The 17,919-nt window shown below is 41.5% G+C and overlaps 1 protein-coding gene across 1 annotated transcript; it reads left to right on the top strand.

Moving 5' to 3' along the window:
• The first annotated feature begins 385 nt into the window (after positions 1-385).
• Positions 386-6,417, top strand: LOC118421111 (zinc finger protein 723-like). The gene is made up of 3 exons (XM_035828270.1): positions 386-633; positions 717-940; positions 6,386-6,417. The coding sequence occupies exons 1-3, from the start codon at positions 386-388 to the stop codon at positions 6,415-6,417; spliced, it is 504 nt and encodes a 167-aa protein (XP_035684163.1).
• The last annotated feature ends 11,502 nt before the right edge of the window (positions 6,418-17,919 follow it).

Below are 17,919 nucleotides of genomic sequence, written 5' to 3'. Positions count from 1 at the left end.
AAAACAAAAGGTTCGGATTTAAACGCCTTTACCGCGAGTTATAGAGAGCTAGATCTGTTATTAGTTGCAGTAGCGGCTCGCTTCAATCGTCAGCAACTTAATTTTTTTACAGTCGGGCTCAGATCTCAGCTCGCCCTGAAATATAAAAGCAAACATTTGCTAGAAGTCTGCGAAGTAAGCCTATTTCAAGGCGGTTTCTATTATGCAGAATATCATAACAGACAATTTCTATTGTAAAAAGGCAGCAACAATTTTCTTTTATCAACATAACGTTGTTTGTGCTTGTCAGTTGAGTCGTTTGATTGGACTTTGTCATGAAACAAACCGTTTTTTCCTAGATGTTGACATTCATTTCCATTCCTCCAGTGTCAGAGACCTACTCAACATGGCGACCCAGGCTGTATCTCATATGGAAAAAGAGAAGGGAAGTAATGGACGTGGAGAGGATCTTCCGCGTACACACAAGTGTGGCGAGTGCGACAAGGAGTTTCGTCGATTGAACGACTGGAAGAGACACATGCGTACTCACACGGGCGAGAAACCAGTTAGGTGCGAGGATTGTAGCAGACAGTTTAGTATGCTGAGTCAGCTGAAGATACACATGCGGACTCATACCGGAGAGAAGCCGTATAGGTGCGAAGAATGCAGCAAACAGTTTAGTGTGATGTGTAATCTGAAGAGGCACATGAGGACTCATACCGGTGAAAAGCCCTTAGATGTGATGAATTCAGCAAACCGTTTAGCGAGCTGGGTTCCCTGGAGAAGCATATGCGGACTCACACTGGTGAGAAACCTTACAAATGCAAGAAGTGCAACAAACAGTTTAGTGAGCTGGGTAATCTGAGGACTCACACTTGTGAGAAACCTCACAAATGCGAAGAGTGCGGCAGACAGTTCAATCAGCTTGACCATCTAAAGAGTCACATGCGGGTTCATACCGGTGAAAAACCCTATACATGTGATGAATGCAGCAAACAGTTTAGTGAGCTGAGAAGTCTCAAGAGGCACATAAGAACTCATACAGGTGAGAAGCCCTATAGATGCGATAAATGCAGCAAACAGTTCCGTGTGCTCGGTTCTCTGAAAAGTCATATGCGAACTCACACAGGTGAGAAACCATACACATGTGAGGAGTGCAGCAGACAGTTTAGTGAACGCTGTAATCTAAAGATGCACATGCGAACACACACTGGTGAGAAGCCATACAAATGTGAAAAATGCAGTATGGATTTTAGTGGGCTGGGTTCTCTAAAAAGTCATATGAGGACTCACACCGGTGAGAAACCATACACGCGTTAAGAATGCAGTACAAGCTTTCGTCAGTCAAACCGTCCACGCGGAGCAACAAGCGAACCAACAGCAATAGAAGTTCACATGTACAGATATCGATGTGAAGAATATAGACACGTTCGGTATGAGGGGAAATTGGAAGAGACAAGTTGGACTCAGAGAAGCAACGGACCAAAGTTTGCTCGTGTAAATTTTTCAGTCCGCACACGCAAATTTGATGTTTTGTCCTAGAATGTAATGGTTGTAGGCTGTTTAGAGAGACATTAAAGTATACTGGCGATCTGATTGCATTCTTATTTTCTTATTAATCCACGTGGAGACTACAACGCCAATGTGTTCTTTGTGTTGAAATTTAGGAAAAGTGGTGGTTTCGGCTTGGGGAAGATTTTTGCCAAATTAACCATTGAAAAACCACTGACAATTTTGTATATTTTCATTTTTGTACGTTCTATGGAATTCTAGAATGCTAGATCTATGTAGCTAGTTGGGTACAATAATGAAAGCGTCCTTCTAGATTTTAGATATTTGAGTGTGGATAAAATAGCTAAATGGTATGGACTTGAACTGTTTATTGTTCTTTTTAGAGTAGGTAACATGTACGCTTATCTGTCATATAACTAAGATTAACATTTTTAAGATATCGTCGTCGAAATCGCAAGTTTGTTAGTACTGTAGATAACATTGACTATATATGTATGTAGCTATTAACACGTGTACATCTCTAGAGGCTGTTAAGACCGCTAATCAGTATGAACGACACGTTTTTGTCGACCTTCTAACGACTTGAATTCCTCAAGAGATTTTTTCGGTTGTAAATATGCCTTACATTCAAATGGAACTAATATCTGTCCATGTTAGAGTTTAGCTGTAATAGAAAATATGACATGAAATTGTTTGTATGATCCACGGAATATCTGACATACCTTCAATAAAATGCAACATGCCTAAAAAGTATGGTTTGATTGGTTTGTTTCTCCCTGGTTGACTAACAAAACAATATCTTAGCATACAGACATTTTCCTTAAAAGTCTTGCCTGCACACCTGCCGCGGGACCTTCCCTTCCTAATCTCATCAAATGGGCTGACCAATGGGCGAGCGCACACGCCTGGGCACAGTTCATATCATGTTGGGAAATAGCCTGCCTGACGACTCAACTACGCCGTATGAATGCACCCGAGATCGGTGACTTTTCGATGCTTCTTCCTTCTCTTTTCCGTTACTTAAGTCGCTGAAACCTTCGTCAAGGCGGGAAGAAAAGAAAAAAAAAATCATAATGTTATTAAAACAAAACAAAAGTACTGTCGCGAAGCACTGAGCCAACAGCGGTGTTCGCGAACGAGGCGGGCGTGCGGACGTAAATGGTTCCCGAACACCATTCAGTCGCACAAGGCGGGCAGCTCCTACTTTTCCCGCTATGTCGACCATGAAAGTATGCTTTTATAGCGCACCGAACGTGCAGCGCATATCTAAATGCAAGCTAAAAGTAGAGGAAGGTTCGAGCGATTTATATCGCGGGAAGAAATGGAGAAAGCAGCCTACCGAAGGCAGGCACCGATCCCTGATATGCTGTTACTATGTTGATAACCAGGCGATTTGTTTGGCTCCTAAACGTTGGTCATCAGGTCGGCTTGTGCGGAAACAAGGCAACTCTTGCCTGCACACCTGCCGCGGGACCTCCCTTCCTAATCTCATCAAATGGGCTGACCAATGGGCGAGCGCACACCTGCCGCGGGACCTTCCCTATCTAATCTCATCAAATAGGCTGACCAATGGGCAAGCGCTAGCGCACACCTGCCGCGGGACCTTCCCTTCCTAATCTCATCAAATGGGCTGACCAATGGGCGAGCGCCACGCCTGGGCACAGGTCAGGTCAGGTTATGAAATAGCCTGATGACTCAACTACGCCTTATGAACGCATCAGATCTATTTATAGCTACATGTGCATGGTTTATTGGTTCCTTTTAAAGTATTTAACAGATTAATTGTGTTTTCAAACGTAATGTGTTTGTGTAAGATACGAAGCTGGCATAAGACTACTATTTGACTCCTCAATTTACCTTCCTCTGTATGTTCAGTATGCAAAAAGTGAACTTTAATTCTTTTACACAGTTCTTTATAATTCAATTTCAGTCATTCAGAGAAATAAATGTTCTTATATTTCAGTGAAACTGCCTTCCAATCACATGTACATGTATGTTGTGACTCATTTGGCACAATATATGAGAAGTGAAATATAGCAAAATATCATGATCGAAACTTATTGTGTTTCCTTGCTTTTTTATGCCTTTCAAGAAGGCTCGAGCTCTTACAAAGATACAGCTTGACATATATGTTTTACAGTACAGCTAATTCAATTACAGTAACCCACAGACGATGGACAGGTGTGATCAGGTGGTCTATTCCACTCCAAGTGTCTCTTTTAACAGGAAAACAAATATATAAAATAATTCGTGTCGTAGAGTTCGCTTATTTTCACTGCCATAAAGCCATCTTTACACTTTCTTTCTTTACTTTGTGTAACATAAGACTGACGACGGTGAAGACTGTAGCAAAGGAAAACAACTCGACCTAACTATAGTCGGTACATGGATCATAAGCGACACCTATTAATTGGTTGCAGTACAACAGCATTATTCACAATGTAGTGGTGCAGTACTGCACCTAATTAATAGGGGGCGCTTGTGATCCATGTAAAGATTCCAGTGGACAGAATACCCTAGCCCATTCTGCAATGACACACAATAATTCTCTGCATGACTTCTACAATGCCCCATTAAATGCTTCTATTTTCATATGATTAAAGCTAAGAGTTTATGTAGTTAATTAAGGGAAGGGATTGCCAGAAAAGCCTGTCCGTAACTCAGGAAGAATTATAATCCTTCACCCAACATCTGCTTTGAGAGCTCATATGATTTCTAACGACAACTTTAACATAACTGCGTATTTACATTATCAATAAGAGTCAGTATATAGCTTATGTTCTTGAGGCTTAGCCGAACCACCTAAATACATTTGTACTAGGGATCAATTATGGATAAATCGCCCCAGCTGTCTGTTTTCTAAATCCGCCTTTTATTTGCTGAGGGGCTAGAATGAATGATTGACTATGAAGCTTTCTTGTACGTTTTGAGTTTCACTAACGCTCCACACATAGGTTTATTATCGGTTGATATATAATGTCTTAGCGTCTTGAAATACTGACAAAAAGCTCTGCCATTACAAGTGATTTCATATCTTTCTATGAATACCTCTTCCCGTCAGATAAACTTCATTTGGTCACCAATGTCTTCAAGCTTGCATAATAGAAACTAAAGAAGAAGTAGAAGCACACAAGGCAAGTGAGTCTTTTGTTATACTTTACTTCTTTTCCATTGCACTCCTTACAGCAAAAAAAAAATACGTTTGTAAGAATTTCAGATCTGAGACAAGCATGTCAATAGGACTACTGGAAACTAGAAACTACCAGACCAAAGACTAACACGACTGGTGTAAATACTATATACGAGGGGCGTTCAATAAATAATAACTCTGAATCACTTTCAGTTGTCTGATCTAGATGAAATTTTGATTGTGTAATGATTCATATCTCTATAGTTTAAGTTGCAAAAAAGAGCTCTGAACTAACTGTGGTTTCTGATTTACTGGTGTTTGAACTGAGTTAGGTGTGAAATGGACCAGGTGTGAAATGGAGCCAATTGAGTGTCGCGCAGTGATCCGGTTTTTGTATTTGAAAGGACTCACACCAAAGGAGACTCTTGATGAAATGAAAGAAACTTATGGTGATGATGCCCCATCATTTGACCTTGTAAAACGCTGGCATCCTGAATTCAAACATGGCCGGAAGTCTGTGGAAACAGCTCCCAGACCTGGTCGTTCCTCTTCTGCCATTGATGAGGCATCTGTTGGAGGACCAACCTGGGGTGTCCTACAAAAACGGTGTCCAGAGCTGCATCAAATGATGGGAGAAATGCATGACTCTGGGTGGTTCCTATGAAGAGAAAGACTGTGCCAAGTTTCATTAATCCCCTGCTATGGGAAATGAGTCAGAGTTATTACTTATTGAACGCCCCTCGTAACTGCTGTTTAAACAATAGTGTACCTACCCGTTTCGTTCCGCACATTCGTGCAGACACACACCTACAGTGGGATAAGCTCTATCAGGCTTCAGATGTCGCTGAAAAATGGTGCATATTGGCCAAGTAGACAACAGTCATATATCACTGCATGAAAACCGCTCTTTAAGCAATCTTACAGTGTGCTTAAATGTGTCGTATTGGCATTCTTTAAGTTACTTTACGTAATGTTAACACATTCGTGAATACTATGTTTAAGCCATAATTACGTGTCTCCGTAAAGCGCTCGTAGTGGCACTTATTTAAGGTTGAGATATGTCGACAACTTAACCATACACTAGTTATAAATGTCATGTAGTTTTTTACATATACTACGTAGATATATTTCAAACACCAAAGTTGGATACAAACACTGCATTATATGTGATTCTTGAAAAATACTTAATAAGAATAACTTACTCTAAAATGTATAAACAAGCATCAGCTATATCCATGACCAATCCATGTAGATTTTTATATGACATCACAAACTGCTAACATTAGCATTAGAACCATATGGACCGATAAAAACTCCTCAAATAAATATTTGCTTTATGTTGATGATCCATATATTAACAATGTTTATGTGTTGAATTCCTTCGTGTTTTTTACGTCAGGTTCAAACTACCGGACATAATGTAAAAATTAGCATTTAACATTACATGAGGGTCGTTCTTAGTTCTCAATTACGAAAACTGAGCATTTTATGACAAATAAACTTGATTACAACGTTAGTGATACTACATTGTAAGGTACTTAGTCAGTCTGCAAGGTATTACAGCCAGTACATTCATTACCTAATACCACGTGCCATAGGCACCAGTTTAATGGGGGACTATATTTCTATAAGTTAACCGAAAGGAGAATATCCAATCCATGAACTGTGACATGCCAGAACCTCTTTACAGATGTCTTTCCAAAATGTAGACTAAAAAAGTAAGTTCTTTGCCATGTCTTGAATGTCCGTTTTCTCCTGTTGCAGTCTTCGTGCAGATTTTAGACAGTCGCTGTTAACATCGGCAGATAGATAATAACTGTAAAAGTTCGATGGAGTATTTACGACGTACGTGTAACTGATGTCGTAGTATCATCATCCAGTCGTGCTGGTTGCACGGATATCAATGACTCTCTCCCTCCATCCACCTCTATCCTATATAGATTCCTGTGGATCTTCCACTGGGCAGCAAATGTCTTCGGAAAACTGAAACGTTTAACATGGTCTTCCTACGCTTGCACGTCCATGTGTACCCATAGAAGAACATCATTATGATTACTCCACCATCTGTGTCCAGTAAAGCTGTGGCATTTCCACGATTTCGCGTGAGAAACTGCACGGTGGTTAACGATGGTTGAAGAGCTTGATTTCTACTAAGTCTTGCAGCAGCGTCACTCCTAGTCGCAAGGACATACATGTCCTTGAATGTTGATCACTTACAATGTACTCTGTACGAATATTGTAAGAAATCATTCCTGCACTAGAAATTATGTTTTTCGTCAAAGCTGAGTTTTGAGTTCCGAACTGGTACTTTCTTTGTCATCGCAGACCAAGATGTATTCTTTAGTGTCTTCCAGAAGTGCGTCGGTGTCTCTAAGGAGTGAATGTCTTCCAGCCTAGGCCTGACGGGTTCGGTTCCCGACATGATTTTCAATAGGCGAAATTGTTACTCATTAGATCACAGGACGTCACTTGATAAGATTCAGCTGATGGTTATCTGAAGTTCTGGGTTTGACGAAAGTTGAGTTGTAAATTTCATATCGACAGAAGTTCGTGTGTTTTCCACTTTTCATGGAGTCATTTAATCTTAATTGTGCTCCGATATTTTAGGGCATGACAGTCACAGCTCATTGGTTCATTGAAGATTATTTGAAGATTTAAAGATTACTCCTCAAATTTTCTAATGAATATGATAAACTTTAAGCTTAGTCCCCCATTGAACGGGTTTCCACTGTTACGTGCCACTCTACAACTTCTACACCCTAACATCTGCAGACAGTGGAATTTAATCAGGCTGTCGGCAAAAGTAATTTGTAAAACCATGCAACTGAAGCAGCGATAAAAATTAAACATATTTACATCCAGGAAACGCTTTTTCTACCATTTGATTGCAGTTTTAAGTTAGTTTGTATACTTATATCTTAATAACAACAACAATTGATGAAATTGATACTATAGAACACTTAACAGTATAACACTTACTATAAATCTTCCCCAACCCACCTTTGTCGAGCATACATATATTAATTACGGGATGACCCCCTTTGGAGCAATGCACATGTAAAGTTCTAGTTTTAACATTTTCCTAGTTGCTTTTAAAGTTGTAGAAACATAGGATAGGCTTTATAAAATAGTCTCTACAGAATCACCTCACCTCAAGAATACAAACGACTAAAATTCTTAACCTAAAGCTAAGACGTTCCTTTCTTAAGATTACTCTTTCTTTCATTTCCATTAGTATGATGAGAATTTCTTCATTGAGAAACTTCTTTCATGTTAACATATCTCACTCCAGTCAGCTATAACTGCTAAGCTAAAAAATGCTAGCTTTTTGGTAAATCAAGCTCTATTTCTACACTAAAACATTCACCATTTCTTTGGCAATATCACTTTCTAAGAAATTACCAAAATATGTAATTAATTGCAGTTTCTAGTTGGGGTAATATACTGATATACAGATAATAACAACAATGGGTCAAATCAATATTCTAGAACTCATAATACATGAAATACGGATCTACTTCAATCCTTCCTCTATTGCTAGCATACAGATTACTGGATAAACCTTTGGACAAAAGCACATAATATTATACTTTTTACATTTTATTGCCTACCGTTCTAGAAATATAAAATAATTCTCCTAAAATAGTCGCTACAAAAACAGCCCAACTCCACCCACCTGCAGAGTACAGACTCAAATTTTACATCAAGGGCTAATACCTTCTTTTCTTCAGATTACTATTTCTTTCATTTCCTGTAGTATGGTGAGAATTTCTTCATTCAGAAACTAACTCCTATCATGTTAACCCTATTCAGACCGGGGGGGGGGGGGGGGGGGCTTTTGAGGCCCGCGCCGACTTCGATGTCCTATAACGCCAGAACGGCTTACGCTAGAGCCACCAAATTTAGTGAGTTTTCCTAAAATATTGTTGGCAACAATTTCACGAATTTTGACGAATTTTCCATTTTTTCGTGTTACCATGGCAACCGTTTGTTGAAAGGCAGTTTTGCCAAAAATCACTATTTTTGGTTCTAACAGTGTATTTTTCACATTTATTTGCTATATTACTGCTATTTTGTTACATTAATAAAATCTTAGATTATTTAGCATATCTTTAAAAATTATATACGCATAAATTATGACGTCATCAGCCCAAAATCCAAGATGGCGGACCGTATAGCCAGATCAACAATAACAAGCTAATTTTCCCTTAAAATTTGTAACTACCTGGTATTTTTTCATCAAAAAACATCTAAATAAATGAATTTAGTCTATTTCCATTGCCCTTTGTGATTATTTGTTGCAAAAAAGTATTTTCGAAAATTCAAGGTGTTGGATATAATATGGCGGAGCCCAACTCGTATCTTGGATGTGCATGACGTCATTTTATGACGTACTTTTGACGTCATTGATGTTGCTATTGGCAACACAAGTCGTAATAAACTTTATTATTCTGTTAACTTGCTGTTACATTTTTGAAGCATAACTTGAAGTTTTCTGAGAATACCCCTTTTTCATGGGTCCGGCCAATATAATTAAATTGATGACGTCATAATTACGTCATCGCACGTCAACGTACCGTCAAACGTCACATACTTGTCAGATATTATGTCGACATTATGTCCCCCCATCCAGTGATGACCAAAAAAGCCCGGTCTGAATAGGGTTAACATACCTCACTCCAGTCGGCCAATTCCTGAGCTAAAAAAATTGACTTTTTTCTTTAATTTTCTCGCAAACCACGCTCGATTTTTACACCCGTAAACAGTCACCATTTTTGTGGCAATTTTACCTTGCTAAGAAAAAATCAAATTATGTAATATTGTGGCTGTTCTGTTTATCCTTCAGTGATAAGTTATAATATGTTCAACATGTTCAGATTTCAGAGAAAAAATAATTGTCCAAAATGTCTGTTACCCTATTCAGTCCATCATCACTCCAAAGAAAAAGAATCTTTCGCAATTTAAGACAATTTCTAGAAAACTGCTCCAGCCATTGGGACGATAAGATAGTAATGTGTACGTGACTTATTATTAGAAGATTTGACCCGGTCTAAAAATAGTTTACCTTTATCCGCGGGGCAACCTATATCCGTTGTTGAACAAAATGGGTATTTAGGGATGTCAACTACCTCCACGAACGATGGTTTTAGATGGCAATATCTTCACAATAATGTAGTTTTAACAATCGTTTTTCGACTTTCCATCACTGAATGTGCCCTGTTTTTTTTTGCATCGGATATAACTTATATAATTAGCCCCCGGATAAAGTTGAACTAGAGTTAGAGATCGTAATCAAATTAGGTGACATAAAACAGGACGGTGCTGCCCCACTATTAAAACATGGAGGGTGGGGGTAACTGTATGTAGTAGCCTCATGTTGACAAAATGGCCGCCAAAGTCGGCAATATTGAATTGTAGTCTGGAATTAAATTTGGCAATGAAGAAAAGATATCCAGGTAATAAGACAGCCAAATAACTGACACTTCTAGTATCAAATTTTGTGCACCCAACCAGCATAGCCTTGTTAAATCACTACACAGACTGACGCAAGATGTCCAAGTGCAAGAGGAGAGAATTTTTGGAACAAAGTTTTAGCTATTTGGCTATGTGAGAATTAGGTTACAAGATGGTTGTTGATGGAAAAAAAAATTGTTAGAAAAGATATATCTGTTAGAAATGAGATGTGAAAAAGGCATGGGTGATTTTCTTTGATGATTTTATGTAATCTTTTTATGAAGCGAGAGCCGTGTACTGCTCAGATGGGTAAAAAAAAAGTCGGCGACTTTTGCAACTTTCGGAAACATTCATGAATTTCAAGATAGGGAAATTTTGATATGGTAAAGGTATTGCGTTTTTGGAAGAGAGTAATGGGTGTGTAGGAAACGGTAACTTCCAAACAGTTAAAGTGCAATTTCTGAGCATTGATTATACCATGAATGGCTACAGGTTCTAGTTCAATTATAGTTGGCAGATGCTCGAATTCTATGGTGTAGTACGGGTCCACCATTCTCCAATGGCCAGTAGGTGTTAGGCAGTGTGACAGGGGGAAGGGAATATCACCGTGATGTGTTACGGGTTCCCTCCCCCGGTATGTCCCAAGGCCAGTAGGTGTTCGGCAGTGTTACGGATGGAAGTGACTCCCCCCTTGGTCTCATACCGTTTCCATCCCCCGGTATGTCCCACGGCCAGTAGGTGTTAGGCAGTGTGACAGAGGGAAGGGACGACCGCCGTGTTGTGTTACGGGTCCCTTCTCCCGGTATGTGCCAAGGCCAGTAGGTGTTAGACAGTTTGACAGGGGAAAAGGACTCCTCCCTTGGTCTCATACCGTTTTCCTCCCCCGGTATGTCCCATGGCCAGTAGGTGTTAGGCAGTGTGACAGGGGGACGGGACGACCGCCGTGTTGTGTTACGGGTTCCCTCCCCCGGTATGTCCCAAGGCCAGTAGGTGTTAGGCAGTGTGACAGGGGGAAGAGACGACCGCCGTGTTGTGTTACGGGTTCCCTCCCCCGGTATGTGCCAAGGCCAGTAGGTGTTAGGCAGTGTTACGGATGGAAGTGACTCCCCCCTTGGTCTCATACCGTTTCCATCCCCCGGTATGTCCCATGGCCAGTATGTGTTAGGCAGTGTGACAGGGGGTAGTGACGAGCGCCGTGTTGTGTTACGGGTTCCCTCCCGCGGTATGTCCCAAGGCCAGTAGGTGTTAGGCAGTGTTACGGATAAAAGTGACTCCCCCCTTGGTCTCATACCGTTTCCATCCCCCGGTATGTCCCATGGCCAGTAGGTGTTCGGCAGTGTGACGAGAGGGAGGGACGCGCGCCGTGGTGTGATACGGGTTCCATCTCCTGAGACCTCCCAAGGCAAGCATCAGGGAATGTGAGGAAAGCGATATGAGCTTCCGTGACGTTTTGTCCACTAGACAGAATCGCATCTGTGGCGTTGACATACGTTCTCAAACCGTGACTGGTAGCTTGGGATACCAAAGCAGTCCTACGGGCTCTTATGCTTTGGGCGTCAGGAACATTTCTATAGAAGTTGTTCACCTGGGTCCTGGTCACTTCAGCCGACCCATATGCGGCAATGGACCTTCCGGACCGGTGTCTGCTGGAAGCGGTGGTGTTATCTCGGAAGGCCCGTCGATTCTGTCGCCTGTTTGTCACGACATGTAGGGAAAACTCTGCCGCATCAGCATAGAAAGGTATGGGACCGCTATCCTCATCATCTGGGATCTCACTGTAAGTGTGAGGTGGGGCAGGCATATGGCGCTGTGTAGCGGCTTCGTGGTCTGGTTCTGGTCTGCTCGCGAGAGCAGGCAGGGGGCGCTGTGCAGCGGCTATGTCATCTTGGATCTCACTATAAGTCGGTTCGACGGACTGGACAACTGCCGGCAATGACTTGCAGGAGGCCGCATCATCGGGTGTTTTCCCGAGAGTGCATGCAGGGAGGGACACTGGCCGTACCACACCGGAGATGACGTCATCTGGGATCTCCCAGTATGTGTGGGGGAGACTAGGCAGAGGTCTATGAGCAGTGGCTATGTCATCTGGGATCTCGCTGTAAGTAGGATCGATTGTATCCAGTACAGCGGGCAATGACCTACAGGAGGCTGTATCATCAGAAGCCATATTGCCTGAAAGTGCAGGGAGGGAAGCCGACCTCAGCAAGCCGGGGAAAGCAACTCCAGGTGGGATTACCCAAATGTGTGCATCGTCGCTGGCACTCCCATCCTCTGCGTTAAGCCTTGCAGAGCGCAACTTCCATGCCAACACTACAAGGGACGCCACCACAACACTGACCACTGCCGAGACAACAACTGAGATGAGAACATGATCTGTTGCCGGAGGCACCTCTGGTTCATGAGTGGTGCTTACTTGTGTAGAGGTGTCTCTGGGTTCTGAAGATGTGTAGTCCTTCTCTGTGTGCCCAGAGTTGTGTGTCAGGCTGCTGGAGTGGTCAGTGGTTGTTCTGTAAGTGGTTACTGTAGTGTGTGTCTGGTGTTGGGTCGGATGAATGGTGAAGAACAACTCTGTGTGTTCATCTTCAGTGATCAGAATGCAGGTGATGTTTTTCATGTCGTCATGAATGGCATTTGTGCGGGTTGTGTACTCAGTGTTTGAAGGCGTGTTCGTGCTTTGTGTCTGGACAAATGACATGGCGACATCTTCAACGGTTGTATTCCCTGTGGCCACGGAAACCAGCTGGAATATTATGTTTCCCATCAGACCCACCTTGATGCCGTCACCGTATTCCCAAACCTGCCTACACTGCTCAAGCCTGTTTGGAACCGTGTTGTCATCCAGATAGCCACCAGTAGCCAAAACAACCACAGGGGCCTGGATGGAGATGGTGCTCAAAGAGCGATCCAACTCTCCACACGATATGCCTGGGTTGACACCTTCCACCTTGATTTTACCAGGCCCACTGTCCGATGTATCAACCGTCCACCCAAACGAAAGTTCATGACTATTCTGCTTGACACAGAAGATGAGCTTGGGTACCTCAACCATCATTGTCACTGCCTGTCTGACAAAATTCGCTAGCCGATTCAGGCTCCATTTCATGCTATGCGGCTTTGCGTCATAGACAGAAGACAACACGCCACTGCTGACGCGCAGGTTCAATAACGTACTAGACTGTCCGACCAACACTTTTTCATCCAAGCATGACAGATCATTGCCACGCAGGTCTAACGTGGACAGCCGCAGATGGTGGAACGACGCTGGGGAAATGCTATTGATTGCATTCGACCTTAGATTCAAGGTCATCCTAACGTCTGGCCCAATGAGCCAGGAGGGGTCTACAACCTGTAACAGGTTGTTCTCTAGATCCAAACCACCAAGGTTCTTTAGGTGCACGAAGCCCCTTGGATCTATCTGCTTGATGTTGTTGTTGGACAAAATCAGCACAAGGAGCTTCTCCAAGCCATTGAACCATGTCTGCTTGACATGTGACAACCTGTTAGAATCTAGGGACAGTTTGAAGAGACTTGAAAACCCAGCGAAGGTGTTGTTGTCCACTTCAGTGATGTCTGCATCTATCAGAGCCAAAGACTTGTGGAACTCCGCATGCTCAAGCTGTGCCAGTTTCATGGCCGACAGGACATTAAACGGGTACCCTCTTATTGCCACATTATCGACCCTAGCAATAAGAGGGGACAGGCTTCTGGAGGTATCGAGCCCATGCACGACACTACAGAAGACACATGTGTGAGTGAAATAGGTCATCACATGAACTGATGCTATTTCGCCGGTCATAGGCAAACACTTCCTCCATCCAGCTGTCTCACACTGAGTATCATTCAAACCATTTGCAGCTGCACAGTTAGCTACCAAGAGAAGCAAGAACAACAAAGCTGTGTTCTCCTTCGCACCGCCTCTCACACACATTCCAGCTGTATATCCCAACATTTTATCCGAAGTACACTTACCTGCAGATCCGTGAGTTGTGGACTTCCCCAGCGTTTTCGGTACCTAACAAGACTTACGCCACCGGTACAACGACGCGTGTGGACACAGTGCCGCTTTATTTGCTACTGGATTGACTACGTAGTTTTATGTTTATATGAATTTAAAGCGCCAAGAAGGAATGCTTTTGTGTACAATATTATTGTAAGCACAGGCAAATCTATTATTTGCCAAACGAATGATTTTTAATGGTATGTTTATATGGATTTAGAGCACCGAAAAGGAATGCTTTGTTGTACAATATTATTGCAAGCGCTGGCAGATATATTATTTTCCAGAAGAATCAATGCTTAGTTTTATGTTTATATGTACATATAGCACCGAAAAAGAATACTTTTTATCTTCGCCAAGAAGATTATGTTTTTATGATCAATTGTGCTATAGTGGACCAGCTGTGATGTGGGTGTTTATTGAGGTTGATAGCATAGTTCGAGATGTTGTACATAAATCTTCATAATATCTAGTATCTGAGTAGTGGTTACAGTAAGGAAGTGCACTTCGAACATGGCCCACCTGGCGTTTCCCTGTGGTATTTCAGCGGACTGTATATTTTTGAGCTTTTGTTTTTTTGTTTGTTAACAACACGAGTCCAGAATCGTAGGACGTTTCTTCAAGATATATGATGGATTGGTAGGGTTGCATAAAAATGATAATGGCCTTCTAGCGGCGTGTTACGGTACCGCAGTGGAGTGGCGAAGTTGGAAGTACAACTACACCTACGTGCGAGTTTCATACTTTTTATAAGTGGATATGTCTTGGGGCAGGGTGTTACTGTGAGTATAGTAAGCTGGAGCCCCTGGCGGCTTGTTTAGAACTGCAGTGGGCGGTTTTGTTGTTATCCGGTAGATAATAAGAATATATACACACATTGTTAAAGAGGATACTTACTGATATGTATATGTTTAAACGTTCTTTCACGAATTGCCTGTAGATAATGGCAAGTTAAGATTTTACCATAGTGTCAAATCTAAATACTCGATGGAAAACTACTTGAATCATAATGATTTTGATGAAAGATCTGCCATATGTAAAATAAGAATTTGTGCACACCAATTAAAAATAGAGAGGGGTCGTTATAGAAAGCTACCTGTCCACGATAGTTATCTAAATGTTTCCTAATGGATGCAATGGAAAATGAAACCCACTTCATTAGTCAGTGCCCTCACTACGAGGCCAAAATAAACAAAATCAAAATGTTGCCCTAATTTCACCCAGCTTGAGAGGTCAGCAAAAGACTACATTTTTACTTAAATCACAAAACACACTTATTTTGCAGGAGAATTCATTAACCACTGCCTTCTAAGAAGAAGTCAAACCCTTTAATAGTAAATTTAGCACATTGTAGTAGATTAGAAACCAAATGTTATGTACTGAATGACTACTATTACTATGAGAGTGTACGTCCAATTAACCTTCGGGCATGATTTTGCAAACAGACTCAATCTAAGTATCTTTGGGAGGAAATAATTTGGGCAAAAATGTGCTGGATGTGCACTGTTATTGTACCTTCCTTAGGTTGTGATTAAGATCAGTACAGTCGTAAAGTCATGAATATGGAGGAAGTGTGAGGAAAAGGAGTAATTTAATTCAAATTTAGAAATCGACCACTTTTCTCTGGGACTCTCAGAGCTCTTCCCGACCGCCAGATGTGGGCAGTTGATGACAGGGTTGCGATGGCAAATCCCTATAGTGTGTTATTTTTGTGGCACGTTGTTTGTTTGTTTGCGGGTGACATGCATTCTTTTGCAACATACTCCTACAGAAGTGTATGATGGGAAGGAACAGTGATTTCAGTTACTGTAAATGCAAAAACTTTCGTGGTGGGTTTATGTTCTTGATTTTGGCGGTGGCCACTTCACCACCATCACAAAACCACCGCGGACATTTTCCCTCTGTCTTCTACTTGTGTCGCCTATGGCTCTCCCTTCTCGGTTCACGTTCGTACTATACACTGTAACAGTGTTGTAATGATGAAATATTTGAGGTACTTGCTACTTGCGAGGCACATATTTTTACATGGTATGTACTGTACTACGTATACACCGTGATAGAAATGTGGTATCCAGAGGGTTGGATCAGTGACAGTTGATCACAACAACACTGTCAAAGTAAAAACCGAACTGTTCTCTCGGTTAATAGAGTTCTGTCCTTTACAGAGTAACCAGTAAGTGGTTTCCGACTGGCGGTTAGTAGAGGCGCCCTGTAACAGTATTTTACTATAGTGCAGTACTGTAAATGCATTAAAGTTCGCAGGATTGCGCTAAGAAGAATTTAAAACTACCACGAACACCCCATTTTCCCGCTAACGCAACGCAAAATTAAATCCATAGGCCCAGCGAACTTTTATACATTTTGCAAATATATGGGTTCATGGAACTCTACATGTTCGTGCAATATCATTGGAAGCGCTAGCAAAGCTTTTTTTACCAGAGGAATCAATACGCAATGTTATGTTTATATGAAATCAGATCACCGAGAAGGAATGCTTTCGTACAGCATTGTTGCAAGCGCCGGCAAATCTATTATTTTGTCAGAAGAACGCCTATTTAGTTTTATGTTTAGATGAATTTAGAGCACCGAAAAGGAATGCTCTTTTTGTACAATATTGTTGCAAGCGCTGCCAAAACGATTATTTGCCAAAAGAAAGAATACCGAATATTATGTTTATATGAATTTAGAGCAGCAAGAAGGAATGCCTTTTTTGTCCAATATTACTGTAAACGCTGCCAGATCTATCATTTTCCAGAGGAATGCCTACTTAGTTTTATGTTTATATGAATTTAGAGCACCGAAAATGAATGCTTTATTTTGTACAACATTATTGCAAGCGCCGATAAAACGATTATTTGCCAGAAGAAAGACTACTTGATATTATGTTTATATGAGCAACAGAAAATAATGCTTTTTGTACATTGTTATTGTAGGTGCTGGCAAATCCATAATTTTCAGGGGAATCTTCTTAGTTTTATGTTTATATAAATGTAGAGCACCGAAAAGAAATGCTTTCCGTACAATATTTTTGCAAGCGCTGCCAAAAGAAAGAATACTTAATATCATTTTTATATGAATTTAGAGCATCAGGAAGGAATACTTTTTTGTACAACATCATTACAAACGGGTGACGCAACAGATAACACTTGCGCCTAGATGTGATTTTTACATTTACAGTTTTAGAGTGGCTGCGTTAGAAAAGACCCAGGCTATACTTGCTGAATCAGTTGTAAAAATGGCCGCATTTCTCCATATTTCTGATGTTTTTGCACCCCATGAGAAAGTTGTATCATCGCAAGATCGCTGTTTTGAGCATAAAGGACCAAACCAAGGGCTCCGATTAGGGGATGTCTATCTGCAGGCTAGCTGTTAATTAATAGACTATATTCTTGCAAAGTTTGATGAGAGTGAACAGAGTGGGCTAGCATTTATGGTAATTTTTTATGGCTTGAAGCTTTGATTCTAAAGAAAAATGACACATTTCTTTCCTCCATTTCTCCACAGGATTACGTCTATTACTGGTGAAAATGTAACTTTGTTATTCCTAACCCCCCTACTTGTTCTGATGATGGTACAGTCAGCCCCAAGGACGGGAACAACAGCATGCGGCGGCAGGAGTATTGGGGCCGATGTCTGGACCAGGAGGCTCTCATCTACACGTTCAACCTTGTAGGTTACGTGTGTGAGGAGCGGCTAGCACGTGGCTTCTTCCCCAGGGTAGTCATCATTTTCCCGCGGAATTTACTGCTAACTGACAAGCACGCTGTGATGGAATGTTTGGAAGTGACTGATGTCGAGCTGTAGACCCCAGACAACACCTAGCGACTTTACTACTAAGCACACCCAA

This window comes from Branchiostoma floridae, chromosome 8 (genome assembly GCF_000003815.2).
Source record: "Branchiostoma floridae strain S238N-H82 chromosome 8, Bfl_VNyyK, whole genome shotgun sequence".
Taxonomy (NCBI): Eukaryota; Metazoa; Chordata; class Leptocardii; order Amphioxiformes; family Branchiostomatidae; genus Branchiostoma; species Branchiostoma floridae.
Note: the sequence above shows the minus strand (reverse complement) of the source record. Positions and strands in the feature narration are given on the sequence as shown.

What these genes read in the sequence shown, in the direction of transcription:
- LOC118421111 (XM_035828270.1), top strand. Translation starts at nt 386, where the DNA reads ATGGCGACCCAGGCTGTATCTCATATGGAAAAAGAGAAGGGAAGTAAT. An exon ending in ACCGGAGAGAAGCCGTATAG is followed by an intron (nt 634 to 716) that starts GTGCGAAGAATG and finishes AAAAGCCCTTAG; the next exon opens with ATGTGATGAATTCAGCAAAC. An exon ending in TCACATGCGGGTTCATACCG is followed by an intron (nt 941 to 6,385) that starts GTGAAAAACCCT and finishes CTCCTGTTGCAG; the next exon opens with TCTTCGTGCAGATTTTAGAC.